This window comes from Odontesthes bonariensis, chromosome 18, assembly GCF_027942865.1.
Source record: "Odontesthes bonariensis isolate fOdoBon6 chromosome 18, fOdoBon6.hap1, whole genome shotgun sequence".
Lineage (NCBI taxonomy): Eukaryota > Metazoa > Chordata > Actinopteri > Atheriniformes > Atherinopsidae > Odontesthes > Odontesthes bonariensis.
The window spans coordinates 10,400,801-10,411,069 of record NC_134523.1 but is presented as its reverse complement, the minus strand read 5'-3'; the positions used below and the strand labels follow the sequence as shown (position 1 = coordinate 10,411,069).

General features: G+C 41.4%; 2 protein-coding genes across 2 annotated transcripts; both read right to left on the bottom strand.

Moving 5' to 3' along the window:
* Positions 1-511: 511 nt before the first annotated feature.
* On the bottom strand, positions 512-4,849 carry LOC142367136 (uncharacterized). The gene is made up of 7 exons (XM_075449078.1): positions 4,598-4,849; positions 3,267-3,377; positions 2,892-3,044; positions 2,470-2,595; positions 2,299-2,331; positions 1,689-1,826; positions 512-1,605 (listed from the first exon to the last, which is right to left on the bottom strand). Exons 1-7 carry the CDS (start codon positions 4,785-4,787, stop codon positions 917-919), a joined length of 1,440 nt encoding a protein of 479 aa, XP_075305193.1. The 5' UTR covers positions 4,788-4,849; the 3' UTR covers positions 512-916.
* A 214-nt stretch (positions 4,850-5,063) lies between these two features.
* LOC142367460 (progranulin-like) lies at positions 5,064-9,956 on the bottom strand. The gene is made up of 6 exons (XM_075449429.1): positions 9,896-9,956; positions 7,764-7,910; positions 7,384-7,686; positions 7,097-7,270; positions 5,775-5,918; positions 5,064-5,545 (listed from the first exon to the last, which is right to left on the bottom strand). The coding sequence occupies exons 2-6, from the start codon at positions 7,908-7,910 to the stop codon at positions 5,465-5,467; spliced, it is 849 nt and encodes a 282-aa protein (XP_075305544.1). The 5' UTR covers positions 9,896-9,956; the 3' UTR covers positions 5,064-5,464.
* Between the last annotated feature and the right edge of the window lie 313 nt (positions 9,957-10,269).

Sequence of the window (10,269 nt, the reverse complement as noted above, 5' to 3'; positions counted from 1 at the left end):
ACATTGCGACCAAAGCGTACCAGACAGCAAACTGCACCGCTGACCGGAGGGACAGTCCATTCAGCTTCATAGGTCCCTATTTTAATCTTCGTTCCCCCCTCTATAGTCGTTGTATAGCCTCGCCGTGCACGCCTCTTCTCAAATCTATGTATAATTTTAGTAAATTTCCTGTAATGCACACTTTATATGCAGTTCAGATTTCCACCGCAAACGGATGCTTTCAAAAAGAGTGAGGAAAAAAAACATTTTAAGAATTGAATATGTGTAATAGGCTACTTCTTAGTAAGTGACACGTGGTCAATAAAACAGCCAATACATGCAGGCGCGTTTTAATTTATCAAATGTATGAAAAAGTCTGCTGAAAATGCCTCCATCTCCTCATCACAAAGCGGTTTCAGATACTGATTTTGATGGCTTGATTTGATCTCAACTGCATTAAAAGTAAGCTGCATCTTTTTAAAAAAGGGGGGAAAAAAGTACACCATTACCAGAACTTCAATTTAAACTAGGTTTTATTAACTAGGCGGCTGATATTTACAGATTAGGTAGAACTGTTAGCAGACTGTATGTGACTGAATTTATGCAAATGATCTTCACTTGTATGTGAACGCTCCTTACTTTCAATCGGATTATTTTATGGGGAAAAAATATATATATTACACAAGGAAATCTAGCTACGAAGTTTAATGATCTAAAGTACAAAAAAAAAAAATCTACAAGTAAAAATACTACAAAAGGTCAATCATGAACACAGTAATATACAGTTTTCAAAAGATGTTAACAAATTGCCAGAAACTGCCATTAGGCATACTAGCAAAGACTGGATGTCTTTCAATCTGTATATTTTACTGATGCGGCTGAAATTATAACCACAGAAGGTCGTGGATTATCTGCAGAACTTCATCCGTCTGTGTATTCAAGCTGATGACATGGCATTCAGTCCTTTCGGGAGATGAAATTTCTTGTGCCGTTTCAGACGGGAATCGCTTGAAAATTCTTTACCACACGTCCCGCACCTGTTCCTTCTGGTGTGCCTCTGTACGTGTTTAACCAAACTCTCTCTGTACCCCAAACGCTGTCCGCAAATTCCACAAATGCAGATTTTGTTCTGCGCGTGTGTAAGCACGTGTGTCCTCAGCGTGTACATGTAATGGAAACTCTTTCTGCACGCCTTACAGTGGTAGGAACCTGCGGGAGTCCGTCTGTCTGTCTGTCCGGGTAAAGATCTTTTCACACCCTGATTCCTCGTTGGACCCGAGCGATAATTTGGGGCTTTCTTCGACTCCTCGATTTTGCTGCAGCTTCCGGTCTCTGCCACAGCACCGTTACCCGTGGAGTGCTGATTTTCCCCAGCAGAATCTGATATTTCTGTAGCCTTGGTCTCAGGTTGTGTGTCCATAGTCTGAATTGAAGAATTAGGCAGAAGATCTCCCTTGCCAATTTGCATACTGCTGCTTTCACTTACTTCTTGGACGCAGTTTCCTATGAGGACTATGTTTAATGCGGAGTCTTGCGTGCGATTTGGCTCTAGACTTTGTTCTCCCATTTCATTGTTACCATTCTGTATCAGTAGTCGTTGTGCATGCTGCTTCTGTGGATGTCTCTCTGTGGAAAAGAAAACCCATTATAAGCTTTTTACATGCGTTGCTGAGCACTTTACACTAAGTGACATGGCTCTACTGTGATACCTTGGTTGGCTTCCTCCTTAACTTGAAGCTGCCAAGAAGCTGCTTCCTGCTGCTCCAGACTGCCGAGGTCCTGACACCAAGGTTCAGGAATCGGGGGTTCCCCTTCCTCTACGACAGAGACAAGGGGCCGATGGGTCTCTAAAGGGGAAGGAAAGAGTCGTGTATTTCACTAACAGTCAGCACGCCATTGAATCGCTGGAATATTGGAATTAAGAGTTCATGCTTCCAGCGACGGAGCAACGAAGAGAAATTACACTCAACGTTACAAACTAATTTACGGATGTACTAAATATCCAATCAGATTTTCAAACTTTATTATCATATATTATCACTGAATTATTGAGGACCACTTTGTCAAGTGGGGCTGCATTATTTTCACACTAAAATAACCATTATAGTTTACTATTGCGCAACACAAAACCATTTATACGACTGCCTACCATTACAAAGACACGAGCCATTCCTTAAACTTAGATGTGTTGTGGCGCAAAATGTGTCGATTTAATATTCAAGTCTTAATGTCCAGCAGTTGTTATGCAATGGTGTTCACAGCATCACTGTAAGATTGTATTTAAGTGAATTTTGAATAGCCAAAAGTCCTCAGACGCACCTGCATCTTGGCTTGGCTGTAGAATAGCAAGACCTGTCAAGAAAAAAAAGAAAGAAATCAATGACCATCTCTGGTGTTTGTGTTTGAAAATGGCTTCATGTGAGGTAGAGGAAGAGAGAGAGAAAAATAAACGGCACACTTTTGAAAAGAAATAAAAATGTTGAAACGCACCGTGTTGTTTCGACAGGTGGGCCTCAAAGTTACATCTCCGATAAATGATCTTTTTGCAGCATGAGCAGTGCCAGTGACTCCTGTTCTGGATTTTGTCTTTACACATACATGGTATGACAAATTTTGCTGGAAAAAAGAAAAAGCCTGTTAACTTGCAGAAAACACAGACTTATGACGCCTCCATTGAACCAAAGTCAACAAAGGTTGTCATCTAAAGAATTAGTTTGGAGAATTCATGTTTATGCTAAAACGGGCCAACACATTCAAATACAATGCAACAGCGCCAGTATGTTTCTTCATGGTTTCTGCTTTAGGAAGCGTGCCAAAGGGTCCAATAAATACAACACCAGCCGCACACCAAACAAACTGTGGTAAGCAACTTTGATCGGAGGCTTTGATTTGGATACAAAAGAAAAACCTACCAGTGAAATCGTGGATAAAATGAACAGCCGACAGATAATGCCTTTTCATTAGATGTGCCTCCGTGGCCTGAACCTCCTTGAGGCAGAAGCGGCAGCCGCCGCCGGTTGCAAACTTTAGAAATTCATCAGGTGCGGTGAAGACAGTCTGCAAACCTGGAAAATATGCAAAGATCTACTTGTAACATTTAAACAAAAATGGCGTGATGCTCAAAAAAAAAAATACTAATGCTATGAGAGATCAATAATGACACTAATGTATCAATTACTGGATTAAGAAGTCCCTGGTGAAGTAGTCTTTACTTTTTTTGGTAAACATAACATTTACTTTACTGAAGGGAAGGACTCATTTCTGACAGAATAAATGTAAATTCCAACCTGTGGTAAAGGTGACGGTGGTTTCTCTGGCCTTGCTTTTAGGTCTAGGGTCTAATGTGGAGGGAGCTGCACCAGCGATAGCAGCAGTGAGACTCTTGGTGGCTTCAAATGCTGCATGAAAAAGACAAAAACAAAACATGTCTGCGCTCAAACCGGGGAATTTGAATGTGCCAAACAGAATACACAAAGAAAAACGTTGATATACGTGGCCCCCTTCTGTGCCATCGGTATCTCAAAATTATGACAAAAAAACAAACAAACAAAGGAACAGGGGCCTCTTTTGGCGATACCAGTGCCAACCCCGACTTCGGGGAACTCATGAAATGACTGACGATGATCAGAAGACGTGGGCTTAGTGGACCACCTGCAGCTACTACTTTGGGTGACATGCCAGTATACCGAGATGGCATCGACCATCTGCCAGAAATCTGACAGGTGGCATATGCCCATTCAAAATGTGATGTTAATGAAGAACTGCAGCAACACATTCACGCTTAATCATAAAAGCTGAGGTGTGCCGAAACATCGCAAAGGGAGAAAAACGTGTGTGAAAATCAGCTTGTGTATGCTGACTGGATTCATACTCCAAATGTAGCTCGGAGTAGGTCTGCGAATTACCACACATGCATTGAAAAGCACAAACTTTCAACCAAACAAAGCACCAGTTTCTGTCATTTATGGTGGAAAAACAGGGATACAATCCAAGGATACAATGTTGGGTCACATGATCAATAGCTGGCGCAGGGCAGCTGAGTGTTCGGTTGTTGTGAACTTGTGAAGAAATTAATAAGAGGCGCTTTATGGCCCAAAAATAAGACTTGCAAAGACAGAAAAGAAGGCCAGATTATGATTTTTCTTTTCTTTTTGCTTAATATTTTTGAAAAGGATTTATTCTTTGTAATATTAGATGATCACGAAAGTGAAAATAGCTCCTATAATTCCTGCAGACTGATCAGTAGATGCTGTGACACTTTCTCCAGCAGCTGCTGAACACCACCAGTTCACAGAGCCATTACGGCTATAGCAGCGCTGCTAGCTTAGCGGGTTGGCCAGAAACAAGGCGGGCAAAGTTAGTTTAACCCCTTTTCGACAAGTCATATTTTTTTCCCAAGAGGTGCTTAAACCGGTTAGGGGTGATGTTATGTACCGTCGTTTTGAAGGTCCAGAAATCCCTGAAAGAACGGCGTAAGGTTGATTGGTAGCTACTCTTGCTAGCTAGGAGTGGGAGGTGACCACATCATGAGGATTTGTTAACCAACGCGGCATTTTTTTTCTAAATTCTACCGACTGTTTTTGTGTAACGATCGTGCACGTTGCTGGGATGAACCAACCTTTTGTCGGTGCGGACTTTGGTTTGAGGATTATATCCAACAGAGAGCGGTGGCGCTCGTTCTCTTCTTTCAGGCGAGAAGCCTCCTCCTCGTAATTCGCGACTGTTTTTGCAAAAGCGTCTAATATTTCAGAGGTGGCAGCGTTCAGACGCTCAGAGACAAACACTCTCAGTTCTTCTATTTGCTTCATTTTCCCACCAGTACAGTCCCAAACACCATTACTCGGGCACTCGTGCGTGGAAACAATTTATGCAGGAAACGCACGACTGAAATTTCCGGTTTCCGCGTCTTTCTTTCAAACTAAAAGCACGCTATTATGATTTCTGAACTAGTGAAATAAAGTTGAATAAAAAACAATGATCTAATTTCTTTTCCATATTATTAATTGCAATATATCTTTTTTTTTTGTTTTTTTTTTGTTTTTCTTTTGCATGATAAAATATAATGAAATGGTCTGAGACTGGTCAAAGGTTCTCTATAATTTCTTTATTTGTACTGGGGGGGGGGGGGGGGGGGAATGGATTAGGCATTCTCAAAGTACCACAAAGTTGTAAAGGTCAGAAACTGTTGCAGAAAAATATGCTTAGCTGATAGATGAAACTGAATAAGTACTAATTTAAGGGCAACTAGAGTATTATTATAATCTCATAGGGTTATGATCACATTTTTTTTTTTACCAAGTAACAATCTTCTAGTGAGCCAGACCTGATTTAACATCTAGACAGAGTGAACCTTCTTTAATGAAGCAATAAAACATTGTAAAGCAGATTTAATTTGAAATGTTGCCCTAGACTGAAGGCAAAACGATCACAGTACACTTTAGCATGTCCTCTGAATCTTCGTGGGTTCCTGTTGTCCTCGTGGGATCTATCTTCTGCATTTGGAGGTCAAAGGGTCGCAGGTATATCCATACTGACAGCAGTGCTTACCATCTGCACAACACGTCCCCTGAAATCATTCACAGTGTTAGAACAAAATAGTGGCCATTACTTTATCACATTAAAATATGATACACGCATTCATTTCTAAATTTATATGCTGATCATTTATCTTAACCCTCTGTATCTCCCAGAGCACGTACAGAGCCCTGTGTCCACACTTCTAGCCATTTGTAAGATGTGATGATCTAACTCCAAATATAAAATTATCTAACCACTGGACAAACGCTCGTACATACCAGTGGGAAAGGACAGCAGTTCCAATGGCCTTCGGATCCCTTGCAGCAAGATGACCCATTGGGGCATAAATACCTGTTATCGCAGCGAATGACTCCATGGTTAGGGGGGCTGTCACTGGCATCAATTAGAGCCGTCATCGGTGTCTGTACAAAATGAAAAGATGAGCAAACTATACATCTATAGCTTATCTAAATATTTAAACATTACCATTCCTGTTATGCATTTCAGACAGCTAATTCTCTCTTTTAACATTTTTTAAAACCTTTAAGGTCCCTTAAACCTTAAGTCCCCTTAAACTTATTAACACTTTTTTTTTTTTTTTTTTTTTTGTCTCACAAGATATATCCTGATCAGTGCTATGGCTGATGATGTCTGCATACAGTAGAGGCAAGGCCAAGCGAAAGGCCATGGCAATTCAAGCAAAATCCATTAATTGATAACATTAATATCATATGTTATCAAAACTGACTGAACAGGAGACGGTCGCTAAGAAATAAGACCATATGCTGTCCAAGAGAGTGTGTAATTGTGGCAATGTGTTGTATTGATCACCTTTAGATAAAAGCTCACTGATTCCACCTAACGAACTGAATGCAATACAAAGGCAGTCATTATCAAAAACAAGAAAACTGGTATGATTTGGGGGAGTGGATTCATTGAAGGCGACATAATCATCTCGATGGAGCTGTGATTCTGTTAGAGAGAATAAGTCAATTTTATGTTCTGTGCTAAGGTTTTTAGGGGATTTACAACAGCTGGAGCAGAACCTTCAGAAGGTGGTTTATTTTTCTTCAGCAAAACAATATCAGTATCATCATAATGAACACATTGCCCCCTTTATGGGCCACTTGGTGGGGGACAGGCATAAGCTGTAGAAACGGGACTGTCTACAATGGCAAAACACGTGCTCATTTATAAATTAGCATGAATTTACAGATGCGCCTCAGACCACCTGATTTAAGTGAAATATATTTCACATCATCATTTATTTGATTTGTTTTGTTCAAGTAGGGAAAATGACAATTAGAGCAGGTTGACACTTATTCTTAGGGAATATTAGTGCGATAAAAAAAACAGAACGTTCATCAAAAACTATGACGAGCAGCTTTGATCCAAAGACAGTGGTCATCCCAGCGTAATCACAGGTGCTGCTGAGTCCTGGTCGGTGCTAAGAAGTGTATTATATTACCATTTCCCCAAAAAAAGCCTCATCAGTTCCACGCTAGCAAAGAAACTAAGCATACAGACAACCTTTAAAACCTTATAGAAGTAGCTGCAGCGCACACCTGTATGAGGGTAAAGACAGTGTGTTATCTCCTACCTCATGCACGCTGCTATTGTCCTCCAGTGTTGAAATGAGGGAGGCGGGGACAGAAGTCAGGGCTTGTTTGGGGATGAACGGATAACTCAGACCTTGCCTCACACAGTGTGTGTAAGTGAGATCACAGTCGTAGCCATATGGGCAGCAGTGGTAGCCATCCAGGCAGCATCTCCCCTTCAAGGCAAAATGTACAAGACATGCAAAATGATGTAACACTGTTTTTACACGTGAAGGAATTTCATTACATTTATGCATCTTATTGTACACGAGTAGGCTGATCTACTCACGGGAGAGTAGGGACAACAGAACCAGGCACCCTTTGGGTGTCTGCAGCAAGTAGTGCCATCAGGACACATGTAATAGTTATCACAGTGGACAGCGGAACTCTTCTTTGCGTCTGGGACATTGCTGTTTTCGAGCTGCTCAAAGGGGGTTACAGACAGATCCAGACTGCTGGGTTCCTCTGCAGTCTCCTTCTTCTCCATGGGTATGTTCATCCATGGCTGGTTCACTTTCTCACACATCTGCGTGGCCAGGTTACAGCGAAATCCTGAGGGGCAGCAGTGGGCCATGTCAGGACAGCACACAGCCTGCAGACAGAGAGAGTCAGAATGAACAAATTATCCATGTACAAGTGTCTCTCGGTATGTGTTTACCTCTGACTTGCCTTTGGATACGGACAGCAGCTATACCCGTGCCTGGTCAAGCAGCAGGTGGAGGAATCTGAGCAGACATTCCCATCAGGGCATCTGATGGAAAATGCAGTCCCCCACAGAAACACTCCAATATACAGCCAAAGAGTGATCGCCAACATCTGGAAGAGGGAGTATCAGTGTCATCTCGCTTTCTTTTTTCAAATATCCAATCCAATCCAATCCAATCCAATTTTATTTATAAAGCACTTTACAACAACCTCAGTTGTGCTGTACAAAAATAAATAAATAAATAAAAACAAAGAAATTTAAAAGAATAAAATACAAAAATAAATTAAAAGGCACAAAACAGCTATATAATTTAAAACGATAATAATACTAAAAATAGCAATTTCACATTTCAACATCTCACATCGTGTCAAAAGCCAGGGAGAAGAGATATGTTTTAAGATGAGATTTAAAAACAGACAGAGAGGAAGCCTGTCTGATGTGGAGAGGCAGATTGTTCCACAGTTTAGGAGCCGCCACAGCAAAGGCACGGTCACCTCTGAGCTTGCGCTTGGTTTTTGGTACACTCAGGAGCAGCTGATCAGCTGACCTGAGAGAGCGGGAGGGTTTATAGGGCTGTAGCAGCTCAGAGAGGTAGGCTGGTGCGAGACCATTGAGGGATTTAAAAGTAAATAAAATCATTTTAAAACTGATCCTAAAATGGGCAGCCAGTGAAGTGAGGCTAAAATGGGGGAAATATGCTCATATTTACGTGTGCCAGTTAAAAGACGTGCGGCAGCATTTTGCACCATCTGAAGACGGGCGATGGAGGACCCACTAACCCCCACATAAAGAGCATTACAGTAATCCAGCCTAGTGGTTACAAAGGCGTGGATTACTGTTTCAAAGTGTTGCTTAGAAAAAATGGGTTTTATTTTGGCAAGCTGCCTCGAGTGGAAGAAACTCGATTTAATGACCGAATTTACCTGACAGTCGAGCTTGAGATCGGTATCCACTTTCACCCCAAGGTTAGTGACAGTTGGCTTAATGAACTGGGACAAGGAGCCCAGATCTACAAAGGGGGCCCCAGTGCCACCAAAAACCATCACCTCTGTCTTCTTCTCATTAAAATTGTAAAATTGTTTACGTCGTCCAGACATCTGAGTAGTGGTTTGACAGAATAAGCGTCTTTCTTTTTCAGTGGGACATAAATCTGGCTGTCATCCGCATAACAGTGGAAGGACATACCATGCTTTCTTAGTATGGAACCAAGTGGTAGCAGGTAAAGAGAGAAGAGGGCCTAAAACTGAGCCCTGGGGTACCCCACATGAGAAATGAGCAGAGGAGGACACAGTGTCACCAATGCTGACACAGAATGTTCGATCAGCCAAGTATGACCTGAACCACTCCAGTGCTACACCACTGATGCCCACCCACTGTTTCAAACGGGAAACTAAAAGTTCATGGTCCACTGTGTCAAATGCAGCAGTTAAATCTAAAAGCACCAGAATAACACAGTCACTGGAGTCAGTAGCTAAAAAGATATCATTAAAAACTCTTAAAAGAGCTGATTCTGTGCTGTGCAAGGTTTTAAAACCAGATTGGAAGACCTCAAGAATTTTCTGCTCTTCCAGAAAAAAACATTAATTGGTTGCAAACCATCTTCTCGAGGATTTTTGCAATAAAAGGCAATTTAGAGATAGGTCTAAAATTTGCAAGAGCATCAGTATCTAGTCCTGTTTTTTTAATCAAAGGTTGCACTATTGCATGTTTGAAATGTTCAGGGACCACACATGAGGACAAACTGCAATTATTAAGTGCCAGAACAGAGGACCCTATAGTGGGGAGAACCTCTTTAAATAGCCGAGGAGGGATCACATCATTTGGAGAACCTAAATACAGCCAAATGGGATTTATTGGTATAAGGCATGCAAAACTGCAGCAGTTCGTGTGAGTCAAAATGTGCAGCTTTCACTCATTTTTGTTCTCCTTCGTTGCTCAAAAACTCAAGTTTCACTTTAGCTCATCCTAAACGTTTTCCACCACTCAAAACCAACTCACTGATGAGTTACCATCATGGTGATGGTAAATAGAAGCTGTGGCCGTTGATTTGAACAGTTACGACACAAAAATTTTCAGAGATTTATCGTTCTCTTACCTTCCGTCAATGAAGTGATTCAACAGCTTCCTGTCACACGCCTCACACTTCCTCCTGAACTGAAGAAAGCAGATGCATCACTCTTTATAAGAGATATAAGACACTCCCACTCGATAATATCTGAAAGATGAACTTTTCAACACATCCTTGCGTCCCGTGACTGTCCGATTACGACAGATTTTTTTTCTTTTTTCTTAAAGTTTTAAGGTGCAGCAGTTGTTCACTCTGACTTAAAGCACTTGCGTTTACAAAGGTGGTTTTGGTAATCATTGTAGGTGGCTACACACATACTCAACACACCCTCAACCAAATCCACACACACAGCCATTCAGCTCAAAGATTAAACACGACAGACTTTATGGGCCCATGCCGAC

What these genes read in the sequence shown, in the direction of transcription:
- LOC142367136 (XM_075449078.1), bottom strand. Translation starts at nt 4,787, where the DNA reads ATGAAGCAAATAGAAGAACTGAGAGTGTTTGTCTCTGAGCGTCTGAAC. An exon ending in AAAGTCCGCACCGACAAAAG is followed by an intron (nt 3,378 to 4,597) that starts GTTGGTTCATCC and finishes TTTTTCATGCAG; the next exon opens with CATTTGAAGCCACCAAGAGT. An exon ending in CACCGTCACCTTTACCACAG is followed by an intron (nt 3,045 to 3,266) that starts GTTGGAATTTAC and finishes CATATTTTCCAG; the next exon opens with GTTTGCAGACTGTCTTCACC.
- LOC142367460 (XM_075449429.1), bottom strand. Translation starts at nt 7,910, where the DNA reads ATGTTGGCGATCACTCTTTGGCTGTATATTGGAGTGTTTCTGTGGGGG. An exon ending in ACAATAGCAGCGTGCATGAG is followed by an intron (nt 5,919 to 7,096) that starts GTAGGAGATAAC and finishes CATTTTGTACAG; the next exon opens with ACACCGATGACGGCTCTAAT. An exon ending in ACTGCTGTCCTTTCCCACTG is followed by an intron (nt 5,546 to 5,774) that starts GTATGTACGAGC and finishes GAATGATTTCAG; the next exon opens with GGGACGTGTTGTGCAGATGG.